Below are 21,686 nucleotides of genomic sequence, written 5' to 3' on the forward strand. Positions count from 1 at the left end.
CACAACTAAAATGACTGAACAAAAATTAAATTAATAGGTTACGGTAAACTCTTGACTATGGATTTTTTTTAATGTAGAAAAAAATCAGCAACCTTTCTTTGGAATTCCCAAGGCCAGAAGAGAATTCCCTTGTTTGGGTCTACAAAGTGCACAAGGGCTATATATGACTGAACTGTTTCCAATGATATGCAAAACTAAAATTATAAATTAGTCACTTTCTCGCTAAGGAGATTTAGTTGATTTAGAAATAGAAAATCCTAGCTTTGATCACATGTCCGTTTCAGCACTATTTTATAGAATCATATTAAAGGGAAATGTTTTAAAAAGTTGTATTCGCCATAGGAAAGTACAAGTTACTATAATTAGTGCAAAGCAACTTGCTGTTCATTCATTCATTTTTTCAGTGGTGTCATGAACCCATTTGGGGTTTTCTTGGCAAAGATACTAAAGTGGTTTGATATTTCCTCCAAGTCATTTTATAGGAAGACCAAGACCAACAGAGTTAAGTGACTTTCTCAGAGTCACGCTGCTAATAAGTATTTATGACTATATTTGAACTCTGGAAGATGACTCTTCCTGACTCCAGATCTGGCACTTTATGCACTGCACCATCTAGCTGCCCTGAGGAAAATGGCAACTAGAGAATTCAGTGGTACCGCATCTGAAAAGTAACATATATAAAAACAACACAATAATGAACATATTTAAGCTCTATAAATGAAGTTACTAAAAGCCCATTTCTAGATCTACCATGAAGTACAATACACCAAGGGCTTAAACTTTTCCTACTCACTACCATTTTTCTCCTAAAAAAAATTTTATGTGACCCCAAGTACATAGGTATATAAAATAGTGTATACAAATCAAACATTCACTAATAATAAATCATAATTTCATGACTCCCACATTGCATTACAAGATCCCATATGGGGTCACATACCACAGTTTAAGAAGCTAGGCAATAAACATTAAATTGACCCAAAGTTAACCACATTCTTCAAGAGTAAATATCTACCTTGGGCTACTTATATCACGAGGATTGTGGAGCCATTCTTGTAGTTTATCATTGGAAGCAACTCCCACTTTAACCATGTATGAATATGGTTCCACACGTAAAGCCCAAAAGTGTTTTCCTTTGGTGATTCCAGTGTCTCCAATGATATAATCTAAGCTTGTATAACAACCCACTTGGACACGTTCAGCAGCAAGCAGAAGAGAAAATCCAGCCCTACTGTCCACACGATCTCTCTTTAGATTCAGCAACAGATGTTCATTGTTATATCCACATTTTTCATCAAAGAGAAAACTAAAAACTTAAAAATAAACAACTAAAATTAGCTTGAAACTTATTAACATTTCAAAATTGCAATATATCAATTTGAGTAAAATTCTAAATAGATGTTACTGTTCAAAATTCATAACTATATAATAAAACATAAAATTAAATTGTTTCAGTTTCTTTATACACCAATAGCACAAAACTATGTGAAAGTTGGTATTTGAAACCACTTATGATGACAATTGAAAATGTTTTTAAAAGGCATTTTTTAATTAAAGCTTTTTGTTTTCAAAATATATACATGGATAATTTTCAGCATTCACCCGTACCAAACCCTGTGCTCCAACTTCCTTCCTCCCTTCCCCCCACCCTGTCTACTAGATGGCAAGCAATCCAATATATGTTAAACATGCATAATTCTTCTATAAATAGTTCCACAAATATGCTGCACAAGAAAAATCAGATCAAAAAGGGAAAAAAAAGAGAAAGAAACAAAATGCAAGCAAACAACAGTAAAGAGTGAAAATACTATGTTGTTTTCCACTTTCAGTTCCCATTGTCCTCTCTCTGAGTGCAGATGGCTTAAGAGATATTTTTAAAAGACAATGCTCTCTTAAAAAATGCCACACCAAAAAATCCCACAAAAACCTATGTGCTTTCTTCCTTATCTAGAAACAAATGAGCTGGCTTTCAGTGAAATCAAAATTTTGTTAGCTAATCTCATTTTGAAGAGACTTTAGGCAACTTCCATTCTCTCAGTTTTATACCTTTAAAACAAGATGATGATCACTGAACCCAATATCTAATTCATAATGGGGGATTTAAAGAAATATAATGTGGCAACACGTTTCCCTTTTAAAATAAGTAATCTGTATTCTAAAAACTTGGAGAGCTATAAATATTTTCTTTACATCCCCAAGAATATTAGCATGGTCACGTTGATTGTATTTCCTGATCAAAATATCTCAAAACACAAAGAAAAATTTCACAAATGTGGAAACCAAAACCATTTCACTATGATACACTATGATGCTTGAAGAGAGGATTCAATGCTGAGTAGAAGTTGGGACCTAATTAAATCTGAAAACTAGATTAAAGCAATTGAAAAAAAAAAACCCAAAAGAATTAAGGAATAAGCAACAGGTGACAAGGAAACAAAACTTTCATTTTTGACAGATGTTGGTATATTTGGAGAACTCTAAATAATTTAGTCAACTAAAAACTAGCTGAAACAAGAACTTTAGCAAAGTTGTTAAAAATAAATCCACATAAACCATCAGCACTTCTAACCCAGAAGGAAGAGGGAAAAATTCCACTATAGAGAGTATAAAATATTAAACTATTTGGAAATCCACTTGCCAAGACACATATTGAAATTGTAAAAAGAAAACTACAAATCACTATTTACAAAAATAAAGGTTCAACTAAATAATTGAAGAAATATTAATTGTTCACGGTAGTCCAAGACAATATAATATAAAAAGCCAATACTACCTAAATTTACTTATTCAGTACTAGAGAAAACAAATTACCAAAGAATTGTTTTATAGGGCTAGAAAAAAATCATTGTGAAATTCATCTGGAAGATGAATCATCTGGAGGTCAATTATCCAAGAGAATTAATGAAAAAAGAAATGTAAAGAAAGAAGACCTTGCAGCACCAGATCTCAAACTAGACTACAAAGCAGCAATCATCAAAACAATTTGATATTGGATAACAAATAATGTTTTGATCAATGGAACAGATCAAGTATACAACCATACAGAAGCAAATGAGCACAATAATCAAGTGTTTGATAAACCCAAATATCCCAACTATTAGAGCAAGAATTCATTAATTGACAAAAGCTTCTGGGAAAATTGGAAAATAATCTGGTAAAACATATGAATAGACCAACATCTCTACACAATGTACCAAGACAAGGTCAAAATGGGTACATGATTTATACTTAAAAGATGACATAAACAAATCAGGAGTGCAAGGAAAAAATAATGTCAGCTTTATGGATAGGAGAGGAGTTCATGACCAAACAAGAGGTAAGTCAATAAATAAAATGATTAATTTTTATTATATAAAATTTAAAAGTTTTCTCACAAACAAAACCAATGAAGCTAAAATAAGAAAAAGTAGGAAGCTGGGAGAAAATTTTGCAACAAATTCCTACAATAAATGTATCATTTCTCAAATCAATAGAAAACTATGCCAAATATATATATATATATATATATATATATATAATTATATGCCATTCCCAATTGATAAATGGTCAAAGGACATGAAAATGAAATTTTCAGAGGACGAAACCAAAGTAATTATAGTTATATGGGGGAAAATGCTCTAAATTACTAATAATTAAAGAAACAAATTAAAACTACTCTGAAGTACCACTTCATACTCATCAGAAATGACAAATGCTGGAGAGGATGTGAGAAAATAGGTATATCAATGAACCGTTGGTGGAGTTATAAATCAGTTCAACCATTTGAAGCTCAATATAGACTTATGCCCAATGGCTATCAAAAGTGCATCCCTTTGTCCCAGCAATACTGCATTCCAATGAAATATAAGGATAAGGAAAAGGACCTATGTATGCAAAAATATTTATAGCAGCTCCTTTTGTTGTCACAAAGAAATGGAATCTGAAGGGATGCCCATCAGCTGGGGAATGGCTGAACCAATTGTGGTATTTGATTGTGATGGAATACTGCTGTGTTCCAAGTGACAAAGTGAATGGTTTCAGAAAAAATCTGTTTTGATCTATATGAACTAATACAAAGTGAAATGAGAACAATCTACATAGTAACAGCAATGTAGTAAGGAAAATAAGCTATGAAAGAGTTAGTAATTATAATTAATACAATGATCCACCACAACTCTAAAGGATTCATAATAGAAAATGCTAACTACCTCTGGTTATGTAATCATCAGAGAACTGATGAACTTTAAGAATACAGACTTGTAGAGGGCTGAAACTATGGAATCAATGCACCGAAGTCAGAATTGCTAAGCCCTTGAGGCTAACTACTGATTGGATGATACTCTATGGGCATATGCTTGGAAAAGGGTCCTTTCCACTATCTGTGCTGGCTCAATGATTGGTGTATAGAGGATTGATTGTAGGAGGGATTAGAGGGTGGAGTAAAGCTAGCCAGGGACACACTTTTGGCGGTAGACATGGAGGAGGTGGTTGCGGAGATTCTGCTTCCATCCTGTTCTATCCTGACTCTGGCTGATTCTGGGGTGTCCTGGGTGCTAGCGCGGTCGTCACACAGACTGAAGCATTTCTTTTCTTGGTTTGTTTGTTTTTTTCAGAACATGGCTAATGTGGAAAATGTTTTATATATTGTGATTATCATATTTCTTGCCTTCTCAATGGGCATGCAAGAGGTAGGAGAAAGAGAATGTGAAACTGAAAATAAAAATGAAAAAAAATTGCCTGTCAATTCTAAAAAAGGCAAATTTGGAAAGGGGGAAGGGGGCAAAAAGAGTCAATATAAATTCCCAAATGTAGAAAAGGATTCTTTTCTATTTTACATGACAATGAATTAGTGATTCTATCAATTAATCTAAATCCAAATCTGGAGAACACATAATTCGATCCAAATTATTTAGACTACTTTGTTTATCCTCATCTACACATTTAAAAGAGAAATCTTAAAAATTTTCATAATTGTGATTTTGAAATAAAATTACAAATAAATATAAATATTACTAACATAATAAATAAATTACAAATTTTTCCTTACCAAATTTAACAGATTAAAATATGGCAGAACTGACCAGCTTTTAAAATCCTAGATTACAGTTATGGAAGATACCCTTACAGCTCTAGTGTAACTTCAATTTATAGACTTGCCCAAATTGGCCTGAGGATAAGTGACAAAACAAGGAATGGCCTAAGTCTTCTGACTTCAAATCTAACATTCTTTGCAGACCCATTTCAATTCTGCATTTCTTTGATTGAAACTTCATAATACCTGGAGCTGGAGGAGTATGTAGAATCACTTCTCTGCTGCAAGGACTACAGACTGAACCTTTATATCCTCTCACTCTGAAGGCATAGCTACTGTTACTTTCAAGATCAGAAATTACTTTACTGGTACCATAGACCTCTGTCTCACTCCAGGTTAACATTTCTTCTTCTCTACTAATCTTTCGATATTCAAGAATATAACTATCAGCTTTATTCTTCTTTTCAGGATGATGCCAGCTTATCAAGGCTTTATTATATATTTTGCTCTGTTCTTCATTGATCTCTGGTATATCTACACCTAAAATAAAAAAGAAAGCAATATTAAACACATATATTCTGGACCCACTTTTTTTAAATTCAAGAGCAACTTTGCTGATATGGTTTCTTGCATTGCCATTAAAAATTGTTTGATTTTTTTTTTACATAGGAGCAAACAAATAAGTATATTTATCACTATAATTAAAAGAATTAAAAAAAAAAAGAAATGAGAGGAAAATGGAGGGATTGAAGTAAAAAAGTAAAAAAAAAAAAAAAGACCACATGCCATGCCTATAATGATAATAACACATAATAATCTCTATATACCATCTATTCTATTTTTTTCAACTATTTCCCTTCACTTATCAAGTGTAAAAAAAAAATCTTTGATTAGAGAGAATTTTTAATTTGTATTCTACTACTTTGAAGGCCAAACCTTCAGGATTTGACTTTTGAAAAATGAAAATAGAATCACTACAATATATTGTATATGACTAAAAATTAAAGTTTAATAATTACATAATTTCTATTCATTTTCTTCTTAAATAAAAATTAAAAGTATTTCAAGGTTCAATTTAAAATAAACATACTTAGGGGGACAGCTAGGTGGTGCAGTGGATAGAGCACCAGCCCTGAAGTAAGGAGGACCCGAGTTCAAATCTGGCCTCAGATACTTTACAATTCCTAGCTGTGTGAACCTGGGCAAGTCACTTAATCCCCATTGCCTCAGGAAATAAAATTAATTAATTTAATTTAATTCAAAAAATAAAATAAACATACTTAGAAAAAAATTTAATTTGGGCCTTTGAAAAAGATATACAAAATAAGCATAAAAAACTAATTCATTTTCAAAAAATGACAATTTGTTAATATTCTACTACCAAAGTTATGTTCCTCTTTTCTATTAATTTAAACTGGGAGCATAGACTTTGTAGTTGGGGCTATATATAAATGGTGAAAAGTTTATTGTTAGACAAATAAAATGTTTCAATAAATTTAATTTCTTTAAAAAAATTTAATTAGGAAGTATAAAAATCACATTTACTTTCAACAAAGGGGAAACTATTGATGTTATATTTATGTTTTCTTTTTTTTTCTTGGTTTGATATCTTGAACTTATTTAATTCTTGAAAAGAAAAATCTTGATACAACATAAACTACAATCAATCACACAGTATAATACTAAAGGGGGGGAAATATCCCATTAATGAAATAGAAGATTTCCAAATATTCCTAATAAAAAGACCAGAGCTGAGAAGAAACTCACAAACGTAAACAGGAAGAGTCAAAAGAAACACAGAATCATTTGAAGGGACTATCATAATGTTGAGTCATTTATATTACAGTAGAACCCAAATTTCTCCTCAGAACCCAAAGCACCATAGAAGAAGTTATATAATAAAGTGAGTCTGAGATTAGTGTGTGTATATATATATGTATATTAAAAGGAGAAAAAAGAATATTCTGAGGGGAAGTATAAAACAGTCTCTAATCATAATGAGAGAGAAAACTATTGGGGGGAAGAGGAGGGGAAATAGGAATTACATGAACTTGACTTTTATATGATTCAGACAAAGGAGAGCTGAACACATACAATCCTCCAAATACAGAGAGTAGAGCATGAAGTGGGGAAAAGAAATAAAGAAAACGAACATGTGACTGGACAATGAATAACAGAAACAGAAAAAAAGGGTAATGAAACATAAGCAGTACATATTAATTATAGATTACTACATAGTTGGTTGGGGTGGAATCCAAAAAAAAGTATAAATGAAAGACTTAGAAACACACTATTAATAATCATAAACATGAATATGAATAAATGAATTTATCCATAAAAGAGAGGAAGAAAGTAGAACAAATTAGATGGTAGAATTCAGCAATATACTTTTTAAAAGAAACATACTTTTAAACAGAAAGATTCCCACAGATATTGGAGACTAGAATTAAATCTGTGATGTTTCAAGAACATTTTTTAAAAAGGGAAGAAGAGATAAAAAAGAAACTATAGGATGCTTAAAGGAACTTCAGACAATAAAATTAATATAATATATAAGCACCAAATGGCATAGCATTTATCTGTTTAGAGAAAAAGTGAATAAATTAATGATAAAAATAGTATTTCTTAATGTACCTAGACAGTAACAAAAAGATAAACAAGAGAGGAGTTAGGGACCTGAATAAAGTATTGGAAAAGTTAGAAAAAATAGATTGCATATGGTTTGAACATGCCAATATAATAAAAATGAAAATACTGTCTAAATCAATTTATTTGCCATGCCAATCAAACTACTAACGCAGTTATAGGGCTAGAAAAAAAAAATTCATCTGGAAGGACTAAATGTTTTCATACAGCATTGCAAAATGAAAAAGTGTGAAGGAAAGGGGACTATTATAGCACTATATATCAGATTATACTACAAAGTAGTACTCATCAGAACCATTTTGATTGATTAAAAAATCGAAAGTTCATCAATAGAACAGATCAGCTAAAAAGCTAATTTTTAGCTAGAAAGCACATGAATACAGTAGCACAGTGTTCAATAAAGCCTAGTTACTAGGACTCACTAGTCAGCAAAAACTTCTTAAAAATTTGGAAAGCAATTTGAATACAATTAAGTACAAATCAATGTCTTACACCACATATCAATATAATCTCCAACTGGATATATATTACATAAGACATGGTCATCATATAAAAGTTCAAAGAGCAATAAATAAAATGCCTTTCAAAAGTATAAAGAATTTATGACTAAATACGAAATAAAGGTTCACAGAAGATAAAATGAATAATTTTTAAAAAATAAAACTGAAAATATTTTGAAGCAGCAAAATCAATGAAGGGAAAATCAGGAGGGAAAAAATAGTTATCTGGAAAAAAATCTTTGCAGCAAATTTCTCTGGTAATATGATATTTAAGGTATATAGAGAGAATTTATTCAAATATTTAACAACAGTCATTCCTCAACAAATGATTATTGGCTATAAATAGGCAGTTTTCAAAGGAAGAGAAATCTGACCAATCAACACACATATGAAAAGATGTTCCAAATAATTACATAAACTCTTGAGGTTTTACTTCCCACTTAAAAGATTAGTAAAAATAAGAAAAGAAAAATAGTAGCAAATGTTGGAGGAACAAAGGAAAAACAGGCATTTATGCACTTCCTGATAGAGTTATAAATTGGTCCATCCATCCTGTAAAGCAATTTGACATTGGTCTCAAATAGTCTAAGCTATGCAAATACCCTTTGCCCCAGTAACACCTCAACTAACCTTATCTCACAAAAGAGATCACTAAGATTTCAATATACAAAAATTTTGTTATAGCAAAGAATTCAAAACAAAAGTAACTGCCATCAATTGGGGAATGGATAAGCAAAGGCATATGAATATATTATACTATTATTGAGACATAAGAAATGATAAAAGGTACAGTTTCAGAAAATCTAGGAAGATTTATAAGAATCAATAGAGAATAAAAGTGAACAGAACTGGGAAAACAAATAATATAATAACTGTACTGTTAAAAAAATTTTTTAAAGACTTAAGAATGCTGAACAATTTAAAGAACACTCACACCTCCAGGGAACCAATGATAAAGAATAAAGCAAGTTACTTACCTATTGACAAAAGTAATGGACTCATGATGCAAAAGGAAACATTTTCAAACACAACCAATTACAAATTAGTTTTATTAGACTATGCTATATTTATTATAGGGGTTTCTCAACTTTTTTAAGTGGGGATAGGAAATTTGGAAGGTAGGGTTAGTAATAATCCTCCCTCCCCCCCAAAAAAGAAAGCTATTAAGGTATTTAAAGAAAATGTACAAAAGAGCAAATAAAAAGTTCAGAAGTATATCAGGACAGCTTTGAAATTAAATGGCCGAATTTGTTTTAAAAAGTCACATAACGAATCAAACTCATATATAATCACCTTTCTAGGTTCTATTGTTTATATGGAAATACTAAAAAATATTTTCCTTTTTGGTGTTTAAATGAAGAATAATTCAAAAGCAAACAATATATATCCAGGGAGCAAACTATAAGGTAACGTGAGGCCACGTGATACAGGTAAAGATTAAGGTCAATAAGAGACTGGGAGTGCAAAGTTCCAAATTATTATCTGGATGACTGTGCACATTATTAGTTATGATCCATAAAACAGATCACTATACATCTCTCAGCTTCAATTTCTTCAGTAAAAGAAAAGGGTTAGTGATCTTTGAAGATAAATTTGTGATTTAAAACCCTCTATCTCTTTATACTATCTTACATAGTTTTGGCAAAATACTACTTGCAGAAGTTGTTCTAAAATTAATGGCTACAATAAAAGGAAATGGAAAGAAAGATGCAAGTAACAAAAATAAATAGAAAACGAGATCATTTTTTCTTGTTTTTTTTTCTTCCTGTTCTCTTTCTCCCACTACACTATTCCATCTTTTACTCTTCAATCTTTCCTATTCCTCTAAAGCTTAAAAAAAAAAAGTATATAAAAGAGTCTTCCATGACATCAGAAGCTACACAGAAAGTAACCCATACTTTTTCAAACTATTAGTAATCAAACAGGGACAAGAAATAGAAGAGAAGCATGATATGGCTAGATGAATAATAAGATTTTCCTGTTTGTATCCTCAAGGTCCCAGGCCTCTGTAAGTAAGGAACTACTGCCATACTTCTCAGTGTCTATTGATGAAAAAGGCAGAGTAAGATCAGCATAAAGTCTCTACAACATAACACACAGATTAACTTCACATATAGCAAATGCAAGGATCCTTTAATATTGTGAATATTACTATACAAGAGATAAGGCTTTATTTTATTAAAAAGTTCTATGGACAGGGGCAGGAAGGAAGGAAAAACTACTGAGTAGCTTAGGAAACTAGTAGAAGACTAAATGACTATGATTTTTCTTATATGCTACTAAAATATTTTTCTTAGCAATGATTAGCTTTAAAAATGTCTACATTTGTCTTAGCTAAAATTCTACAGGAATTAATCCACAACTCTCTAGATAGTAAACATCTGAACTGTTTCTTCTAGAAAACTTAAGAAATTCTATTTCTTAAGAATATAAAAGACCTGCTAGAATATAAAGATGAAGTCCATATATTGATTAACAACGAATACTACATTATATTTAAATAGCAACTAAGTTCCATTAACAGTTATCTGTCAAGATTTAAAGTCTAGGTGTGATGGATTAAATGAATTTCTAGTCAATTTAGAGTTAAACGTGGCCTGTATCCTCATTAATTAATTTTAATATATATTATATATCTATACATACACATATACATATACCTAATTTATATATTTATATTTATATGTGTGTGTATGTATATGTAGGATCCTAAGACTGGATAGTATGATCATCCTTACTCAAATGCCATTCAATTTCATAACTTTTGATTAACATTTCAAGTAAAAGTGATTTTGTTGTTGCTGTTGCTATTGTTGTTTTCAGTCAAAAGACTTCAGGTAAGCAGCATTTTGACTCAATTTTAGAAGTAAACTGCTTCTAACAAGGGCTGCTAAGAATATTCATCTAGGGAGCAAATTAAATCAAAAGGACTTTAAAATAAAAAGAAAAAATAGTGCTAAAACTGCCTATTACTATCTATTAAGCCCTAGCTTCTTAAACTGTGATTTGTAGTCCCAGGTAGGTTCTTGTAACTGAATGTAGAGGTCATGAAATTGTGATTTATTATCAGTAAATAAATGTTTGATTTGCATACCTATTTTATATATATATATAACTCAGGTCACACAAACATTTTCATGCAAAAAGGGATCATAAATAAAAAAAGTTTAAGAAACCCTACACTAAGCTACTACATCTATTACAGAAAACAACTGTAATATTGAACAAACACCTGAGAAATTCAAGTTTATATGCCATAATTCAAGAATCTTGTGGGTGACATTCCTAATACTGCAAGTTCCCAATGTCCACCATGGTGTGCTTCCCATTAACAATCAATCAATAGACTCAACTAGCTCTTTAGAAAAGATAATTACTCAAATGATATAGCAAAAAACAATAGTTACACAACATTTCCCCAAAATATCTGAAGCACGCGCGCACACACACACACACACACACACACACACACTTCTTGGGACAGGAAGAGGAAGAGTGAGTTTGAATTTCATGGTAGTGAAGCATATATGTAGAAAAGAAGTAGCTAAGCTGACTCATAACACATTGTAACAGCAGGCTCTCGATATCTTTCTCTGAAGAATACTTACAAAGTTCATTTGAAGGCAGTGTCAGTGTTGATAGATGAGATTCTGCTTTTTTTTTTTTTTCCTGAGTGGGATGGTGTCCTGCTATAAAGTCAAAGTCAGCTGAGCCTGTAAATACCTAACTGTTTACTAAGAGGCAGACATTGCACTCGATACTAGGGATACAAAGATAAAAAAAGTCCCCATTCTCAAGGAGCTCAGAATCTAATGTGGAAGATATGTATACAGCTTTGTATGAACAAGCTATATAAACTTTAATACTGAACAGAGAGAAGGCATTGTTATTAAGAAGGAGCTGGAAAAGTTTACTATAACAGACAGAATTTTGTCTAGGATTTAAGAAAGCTGGAGAAGCCAAAATAAAGAGATAAGGAAGCAAAGCATTCTGGCATGAAGAATAGTCAGTAAAAATGTTCAGAGTTGGGAGATAAAATGTCTTATTCAAAGAATAGTAAGAGCAAAATAACGTTTTGGTCGGGTATACTTATTGTGTATCTAATTTATATTTTAATATATTTAACATCTACTGGTCATCCTGCCATCTAGGGGAGGGGAGAGGGGGGGGTAAGAGGTGAAAAATTGGAACAAGAGTTTTGGCAATTGTTAATGCTGTAAAATTACCCATGTATATATCATGTAAATAAAAGGCTATTAAATAAAAAAAAAAAAAAAAAAAGAATAGTAAGGAGGGGAATGGTGGTGTACATGGTGGAGATACACATGGTGGTGTAAAAGATTTAAGAAAAATAGAAAAGTACAAAGGGGCCTAATTATGAGTATTTTGGACAACAGAGGATTTCATATTTTATATCAAAAGTGACAAAAAAAAAATCACAGGAGTTTGTCAAATAGAGGAATGACATAGTTGGAACAATGCTTTGGGAAGACCACTATGACAAACTGAATGGAGAACAGAGCAAAGTGGAAAAGAAATTTGTGGATAGAAGACCAACCATCAGACTGTTGCACACAGTCCAGCTTGAGGCAATGAGGACCTACACCAGAAGGGTGCAGAGAAGGAATGTACAAAGGACTCCACCTCTTGGATATGGGAGTGACACTGAGGAGTCTATGACGACATTTAGGTCAGAAGGCAGGAGGACTAGGAGGATGACTGTGCCCTCACCAGTAAAAGTAGTCTGGAAAGAGGGAAGATTTAGGGGGAAAGATAGTGAATTCTGTTTTGGACATGTTGAGTTTAAGATGTCTACAGGACATTCAGATGGTGTCCATTAGCCAGATGGGAGACATGAGTCTAGACTTGGCAAAGAGGTTAAGGCTAGACAAATAAATCTGAAAATCATCCACATAAGGATGAAAATGGAATCTCTGGAAGGAAATGAGATCAACAAGTGAAGTGGTAAAGAAGGAAAAGATGGCTCAGAATAGTTCCCTATGGGATATGATACTAACCAGGTGTAATATAGATTAATATGAAGCAAAGATGAAAACTGAGAAGGATCCGTCTAATAATAGATAATAAGAACACTAGGAAAAGTGGTGTCATGAAAAACTAGAGATAAGAGAATAGCAAAGAAGAGAGAGTGATCAATAGTGGCAAAGGCTACAAAGAAGTCAAAAAGAATAAGAAATTTTTTTTAAAAAGAGAGCATTGAATTTGACAAGAGACTCAGAGTAACTTTGGAGAGAGTAGTTTTAGTAAGATGGAGTTGAAAACCAGGAAGAGTTAAGAATTAAGGAAAAAGTCCTTCTGTAAAAGCTATTTTATTTCATATGGCATGGGAATAGATTCTTGTTCAGGGTTGGTTTGGACCAGAAAGCAACAAAAATCCTTTTGAATTTTGAAATTGTATGATTCAGTGACTTCTTGATCACCTGAGGGATTCTGGTTTCTTTACATGTAGTTAATGTAATTAGTTAAGGCTAGAAGACAGATATTTGTGTGTGTGTGTATGTGTGTGTGTGTGTATGTGTGTGTGTGTGTGTGTATTTTTTAAACTTACCATTAGAGAAAAAAGCTAATTCTCCAAGAAGTTCTTCTTGTTTAGATGCATCAACAACATAGTCTTCAAAAGACGTTTGAGCTGCTGGCCTGAAGGTCTTCAAAGACTCAGTAGCTTTTTGGATTCTACATAAATGAACAGAAATAATTTAATATCAAAATGTTTTAAAACTAACTATTTTGAAGTCACATAGGATCTTTGATAAGAAAGGTCCCCTCTGTATGTGCACGAATGTTTGTGGCAGCCTTCTTTGTAGTGGCTAGAAACTGGAAACTGAGTGGATGCCCATCAGTTGGAGAATGGCTGAATAAATTGTGGTATATGAATATTATGGAATATTATTGTTCTGTAAGAAATGACCAACAGGATGATTTCAGAAAGGCCTGGAAAGACTTACACAAACTGATGCTGAGTGAAACGAGCAGGGCCAAGAGATCATTATATACTTCAACAACAATACTATATGATGACCAATTCTGATGGACCTGGCCATCCTCAGCAATGAGATGAACCAATCATTTCCAATGGAGCAGTAATGAACTGAACTAGTTACGCCCAGCGAAAGAACTCTGGGAGATGACTAAAAACCATTACATTGAATTCCCAATCCATATATTTTTGTCCACCTGCATTTTGGATTTCCTTCACAGACTAATTGTACAATATTTCAGAGTCTGATTCTTTTTGTACAGCAAAATAACGTTTTGGTCATGTATACTTATTGTGTATCTAATTTATATTTTAATATATTTAACATCTACTGGTCATCCTGCCATCTGGGAGAGGGGATAGGGGGAAAGAGGGGAAAAAGTGAAACAAGAGGTTTGGCAACTGTCAATGTTGTAAAGTTACCCATACATATAACCTGTAAATAAAAGGCTATTAAATAAATTAAAAGAAAAAATTTTTTAAATAATAACAAAAATAAAAATAAATAAATAGATAAGAAAGGTCCCCTCTTTCAACCTCTGAACAATTACAATTAAGTGTACAACATTTTAAAAATATATAAAAAATATATATTTAAAAATATATAAAAAATACCAACTCTATCAAAGAGGAAGGAAAAGTAGTATCACATCAATCGTATAGATGAGGAAATTAAGGCTGATAGAGATTAAATGATCTGCTTCTTCAACATCATAAAATTTGTTATTAAAGTTCAATAAAATACTTTGAAACTTCATGAAAAGATTTTGAAATTAAAAGCATAAATGATACCTGAGGTGGAGTTGTTTTGCTGTTTGAACAAAGCAAGACTGATCTGTCTCTTTAAGTACTTCTTGAGCATATCCTACAAGTCCATTATTTTCCAAAAGTCCCTGATATTCTTCCATTTGGGTCTGGAACTTGTCTAATCTTAATTTCTTTGAAACATCAATTGCTTTTATAATAGACGATTTCTTCTCTTCCAGAACTTCAAAGAGTTTATTAAAATGTGAAGCTGCTTCTTCTTTAGCCCTCTCTCCATTGCACTGTTTGAAAGCAAAACTTTATTACCATACTGCAAAGATCCTGAAGAATTAAATTACACTTAAATTATAGTTACAAGCACTAATTAATTCAGATAGCACTATTTTAAAAAGAATTCATTAAAGGGAAGGGGGAAGTAGATCAAAATAAGAATTTTTTTTTTTAGTAGAGAAAAAAAAGCAACATAACTGTGATTTTTCGAGTAACTAGCATTTTGACATCACATAGAAATAGGGTATGTAAGGCACCAAGAAGACAAAAATGACATTGCTGCTATTTAGTTTTGATTTTGAATTCTCTGTAGCTATCTCTTAAATTTTCCACAATCAAAATCTAATAAGACAATATATTCTTTATAAATGATGAATGTGATTATATTTTGCTTTAACAATATGTCATGAACATTCCTTTAATCCAAATTCACAATAAATACTTTTTTATAACACTACAATTAACTGTTTTATTTTGACCCTTTATCTGACACTTCCCTTATTGGGGGAGAGAAGGGAGGGCCCTCTGCAGATAGGATCTATGCAAAGTCAACAACTTGTTGCTGAGTAAAATAAGTCTTTTTTTCCAAAAAAAAATTGTTTTTTTCCAAATTACACATAAAAACAATTTTTTACATTCATTTTGTAAAATTTTGAGTTCCAAATTCTCTCCAATTTTCCATGCCCTTTTCTCTTAATGAGAAGACAAGCAATTTGGTATGTTATAAATGTGCAACTATATAAAATGTTTCGATATTAGTCATGCTATTAAAAGAACAACAACAAAACAAGAAAAATAAAGTTAAAAAATATGTTTTGATCTGCATTCAGACTCCATCAGTTCTTTGTCTGAATGTGGATAGATTCCATCACAATCATATACCACACTTTGTTTAGTGATTCCCAAATCAATAAATCTCAGCAGTTGCCAAAAAAGAATACAACAAATGATTCAACCAAGATCTCACAGCTAGTAAGGGTCTAGAGATATAAACATAGATTTTACTGGCTCAAAGCCCAGCATTTTATCTACCAGTGCTATGCTGTCTCAAATACATAGGAATACTAAATCTACACTTCAAAACATTAGCATATTAATTGAAATCACTATTGGTTATTATTATAATACTTTTTTAGAAAATTTATATCATTTTTAGCTCCTAAAGTTGGGGTAACCCAGAAAATTAGGTGCTAATTTTATTTTGGAAAAGTGATATGATATGCATAGTGATAAAATAAAGTTAAAGATGGGAACTAATATACACAGAAAGCCTAACTTTCATTAGCAACCTGGGCAACAAACAATGCATATTATCTTTTTTTAGTAGAGCAACATTTTCCCAATGATTTCTGACCAATACTAATAATGAAATGGAATTCCTCTATAAAAAGTGTCCAAATGGTATTCTGTAGCACATAGTTCAACAATACAATGAAATGTTAAACATAAAAACAATAAGAGAAATGAAATAAAGAGGCAGTCAGTTAATAGGCATTTATTAAGTACTGTCATTGTGCTAACTGCTAGATATAAAAATAAAATAAACTGCAAGACAGTCCCCATGCCTTTGAGGAGTTCACAATCTAAAGGGAGAGAAAACAAGCAAAAAAATATGTTCTAACAAACTATATACAGAATAAATAGAAAATAATCAACAAAGAGAAGTCATTAGAATTAAAAGGGACTAGAAAAAACTTCCCATGGAAGGTGAAAATTTTAATTGAAAATTGTAGGAAGTCAGGGAAATCAGGGGGCTGAGATGAAAAAAAAAAAAAAAAAAAAAAGCAAATTCTTGGTATGGGATACAACCAGAGAAAATGTCCAGAATATTACAGAGTTGGATGGAGATGATGAGATCCTACACCAGGGAAATTCACAGGCCTTATCAACAAATTTGACAAGGAATATAAGGGAAAATGAGAAGTCATAAATGATGTCAAGGTTGGGAATCAGGATAGTGGTACCTTAACCAGCAAAAGGAAAATTTGGAAGGAGGGAGGTTTTAGAGGGGAAAATAACGAATTCAATTTTTAGACATGTTGAGCTTAAAGTGTCTACCAAACATCCAGTTTAAGATTTCTAATAGACAGCAAGAGATAAAAGCTTGGAAGAAAGCAGAAAGGCTGGATAAGTCAATTTGAGAATCATTAAAGACACGATCATTTAAATCACGGGAGCCAATGAGATCACAAAGTAAAATAGTATAGAGGGAGAAGATGGCATAGAACAGAGAGCCCTTTGGGATTCTTAGTGATTCTTATGATCAGGATGAGGATATAGTCAAGAAAAGGTAGTTAACAAGGTAAAAGCAATAAAAGGTCTCATTTCCCAATTTATATAATAAATGTTATCTCCCATTTTATATAAAAGATTTCATTTTATAATTAAGACTGAAAAAATAATTTTTATATAAAATGAGATACAATCCTTACTAATGCAGTTAAGCCAAAGGTACAGAAAGCTTAAATGATCTATAGAGAAGTCACAATAAATTCTCTGGAATTTATTTTTTGATGAATTTCTCTAAAGTAGAACACAGCATGCATTGGAACTAATCCACTAAACAAAAAATTATTATTTAATGAAATATTTATCGAATACTTGATAGATACAATCAATTATTAAGCACTTACTGTCATTTATTGACTTTCCACCTCTACTCCTGCCTTCCAATATCAAATTCTGGTCTCTCTCCAATTCCCAGACTCCTTGGTTCTCTTTCATGCCTCTCACCCCCTTTACACTAGCCATACTCTCCTGATTCTTGACCCCTTGATAAACTAATTCCAGTTTATATTATCTTCTATTGTCAAGTCTCTTGTTTCTTTATCATATCAAACTCAACCCTACCAAGTCTCAACTTTGGATAATTCCTATCATCCATCGTCTTTGCTTTTGCACATCCTGTTGAATAAAAGAGAAAAATCACACAACTGTTCTAACTGGATCCACTGCAAATTTATCTAACATAAACTCAAGAGGGCTTACACCACCACTAGGCAATTCTTTTATACCTCCCTAATTAACTCACTATCCAGCTGTTCTTACAAACCTTTATATCCTTCCTTAAACCTTCCAGATCTACCCATGTTCCCTCTCTCTCAATTGAGAATCTTACCTCATATCTTACTGAAAAAATTGAGGCAATTATTTGCCTCCTCTCCTCTTCATTGCTGTCACACATGAACAAGTGGACCTTTATCAAAGCAACCCCTCTAATTGCAACAACTGATCCGATTTTATCCCTTCTACTTCAATAGACTTGACGTCACCTCTATTATCCTCACTCTCTCACAATTTTCACTCTTTCCCTATCTACTTGTCAGTAGATGAATTACTAACTACAAACATACCCATGTCATACCCATTCTCAAAAAAAGAAAAACTCATTTCATCCTTCTATCTCCAACAACTATTATCCCATATCTTTTCAACCTTTTGTGACTGAACTCTTGAAAAGACTGTCTATTTTGCTACCACTACTTCTTTCTCTCTTTTTTTTATCTCTATAATCTGACTTCTGACTATATCATTCAAGTGAAACTACTGTCTCCAAAGTGATCTAGTTGCCAAATCCAATGTCCTCTTCTCAATTTTTATTCTTTTTTTAACCTCTTTTTGACACTACTGATTACTCCTTTCTTTTTGATACTTACCTCTTCTCAGTGTTTTGGGGATTGTTTCATGATTCTCCTTGTATGCTGAATCCTCCTTGTATATCTCCTTTGCATGATATCTATACCCAGATCTGCCTACTAATCATGGATGTCCCAAAGGGCTGTGTCCTGGGTCCTTCTCCTTTCCCTCTCCATACTATTTCACTTGGTGATCTTATCAGCTCCTACAAATTCAATTATCATTTTTATGCTAATGATTCCCAAGTCTATTTATCTAGCCCTAACCCAGATGCTGGCCTCCAGTCTTGAATCTCCAGATACCTACTGGATATCTTGAATTGGATATCTCACAAACATATTAAACTCATTATCCCCTGACTTCAAGCATAATTTTCCTCTTCATAATTTTCCTATTACTATGGAGACCATCATCATTCTCTCTCACCCAAGTTATCAACTTACATGTCATCCCTTAATCCTCACTCTTTCTCAATATCCAGCCATTTGCCAAGTCTTGCTTCAATTTTCATGGAATATCTCCCAAATGTACTCCCTTCCTTTCCTCTCACACTACCACATTCTAATACAGGCTCTCATTCTCCTTACAATTGACTACTGTAGTACCTTGTTTGGAGGAGGCTGGCCTGCCCATCACAGGTATATCCCACTTCAGTCCATCCTCCATTCAGCTGCCAAAGTTAATGCACAAGTCCAACTATCTCATCCTTCTAACTCAAGAAATTCCAATGGCTTCCTGTCAATTCTATCAAACACGAAGTCCTTCAAAACCTAGTGTGCCCCACCCCTTTCTAATCTTGCTACATCTTAACCTCCTTCCCTCTGCTCTTTAATCCACTAACACTGACCTCCTTAACTTTCCTTGAACAAGACACTCCCAATCTCAGCCCCAGGCATTTTTCTGTAGCTGTTTCCCAAGCCTAGAATGCTTTTTGACTTTTCTGCTTTTTGACTTCCTTGCTTTCAAATTACAGTTAAATTCTCAACTTCTACAGGAACCTCAATGTCTTAACTCAAGTGCCTTCTCTCTGTTAAAAAGATTTCCTATGTGTCCTCTTTACAGCTTATTTGTATGTATTCATTAGTTTTCTCCCCCATCACACTGTGCACTACTTGAGGGCCCCTTTTTGAAGATGTCTGACACTCATGGCCCCACCAAGGGCCTGCCCTTTTAGTATATATATTCACTGCTTAACACAGGGCATGTTACAAGTAGATACTGAATAAATGCTTACAGACTGACAGCTCTTTTCTAAGCAAAGTGCTCGCTAGGCACTGAAATTACAAAGACAAAAATGATATAATCTCTTCTTCCAAGACCCTTAAATTTATTTAAGGAGATAACATGTACATAAATAAGCACTTACAAAACACACAAGATAAATACACAATATAAAGAGGTTTGCAGCAGAGAAAGGGTTTAAGCAGCTAGAGGAATTAAGTAAGACTTCATGTAGAGGGTGAATGGTTTTGAAGGAAATAAAGGATTCTAAGAGCCAGAAATGAAAAGGAAATGGAGATAAACTGATGCAAAGGTTATAGACATAGGGGGTGGAGTGATATGTGAGGGAATGGCAAGTAGGACAATTTGACTGGACCATGGAATTCTATAAATGAAATAATATATTATTAAAGTTGGAAAGCTAGGTCAGCAATCGGGTGTGAAGGAGTTTAAAATTCAAAATCATATACTGATAGAGGAGAAACAGTCAGATATACATTTCAGGAAAAATACTTTGGCAGATATGTGAAGAATGAGGAAACCAATTAAGAAGCTATTATGATAATCCAGACAAGAGGCATTGAAAACAAATTAAGGTATAGTGGTCATGTGAATAAAAAGAATGCTGTTAAGAATTTAGTAGAAACAAGAAAGATGTGTCAACAGTTTAAACAAATGGAGGGAGGGAAGAAAAATAAGGAATCAAATTCAACTCCCAAGTTAAAAATCTAGAATAGGGATACCATTGGGACAGAAATAAAAAAGTCTATAAGATTTGAATAATTTTGGGAAAAATATATCTAGTTCAGTTTGGGATAGATTGAACCTGATATGACTACAGTATATCCAGTTTGAAATGTTCAAGGTGGAGATGGAAATACTTGAAAGGCTTTACCAGTAAAACAAAGGAATATATATTACATGGCATTTAAATTAATATGCTATAGAAAAAACATAATACTTGTCTTCATGTACAATCTAGTTTGGGAAATTAAATATATGAAATTTAAATTATACTTTTTGTTTCTCCAACCGTATCTGGGAGCAGACAGCACTGGAGACACATGCAGCTCTCATGGCTCCAGTGACCAGGGTACGACAAGCATGCCCCCAGGATGAGACCCACAGTCTTATGGCTGTTCCTGCTGACCCCCTGGTGCTCAGCTCCTATTGGCTGCATCCAGGTCACAGTGGCCAAACCCACTCAAATGGTCATCCTGTTCCAGGCTATGACCCTTCTACTCACCTAATCAGCTGTCAAGAATGCCCCCTAGTCCTATTATCATCTGGAAATATAAGTCCTTCTGCCAGAACCCCATTGCTAACACACTCTCCTCAGCCAGTACTGACAATAAACTCAATGCCCAGATCCCTGCTGGTACCCTGGCTATAGGGTATGTGGAATATTAGGACAGTACTCCAACAGTGAGGGTGGTGACCACAAAGCAGAAAACACCATATCTTGACTGATCACCATCCCTGGGAAGGCTGTCTCGGACAAGTGCTACTGTCCTAAGGCCTTGTATGCTGCTGGTAAAGCTGCCATCTTGGGGGTCCCAAGCACTTATGCCTCCAGTGTCTGCACCCAATAGCTATGCTCACCTCTCTCCAATCAATGCTCCTTCTCCTGTACCCAGGA

At 33.0% G+C, this 21,686-nt stretch overlaps 1 protein-coding gene across 6 annotated transcripts in view; it reads right to left on the minus strand.

The window, feature by feature from the left end:
* TRIM36 (tripartite motif containing 36) overlaps positions 1-21,686 on the minus strand; it is an 89,228-nt gene that overhangs the window by 1,306 nt on the left and 66,236 nt on the right. For all 6 annotated transcript variants that reach the window (XM_031968475.1, XM_031968469.1, XM_031968463.1 and 3 more), the window contains exons 6-9: positions 14,948-15,201; positions 13,727-13,851; positions 5,258-5,551; positions 1,016-1,313 (exon numbers count right to left, since the gene is read on the minus strand). In XM_031968475.1, coding sequence (XP_031824335.1) covers positions 1,016-1,313; positions 5,258-5,551; positions 13,727-13,851; positions 14,948-15,201 — 971 coding nt within the window. The remainder of the gene's footprint in view (positions 1-1,015; positions 1,314-5,257; positions 5,552-13,726; positions 13,852-14,947; positions 15,202-21,686) is intronic.

This window comes from Sarcophilus harrisii, chromosome 1, assembly GCF_902635505.1.
Source record: "Sarcophilus harrisii chromosome 1, mSarHar1.11, whole genome shotgun sequence".
Classification (NCBI taxonomy): domain Eukaryota; kingdom Metazoa; phylum Chordata; class Mammalia; order Dasyuromorphia; family Dasyuridae; genus Sarcophilus; species Sarcophilus harrisii.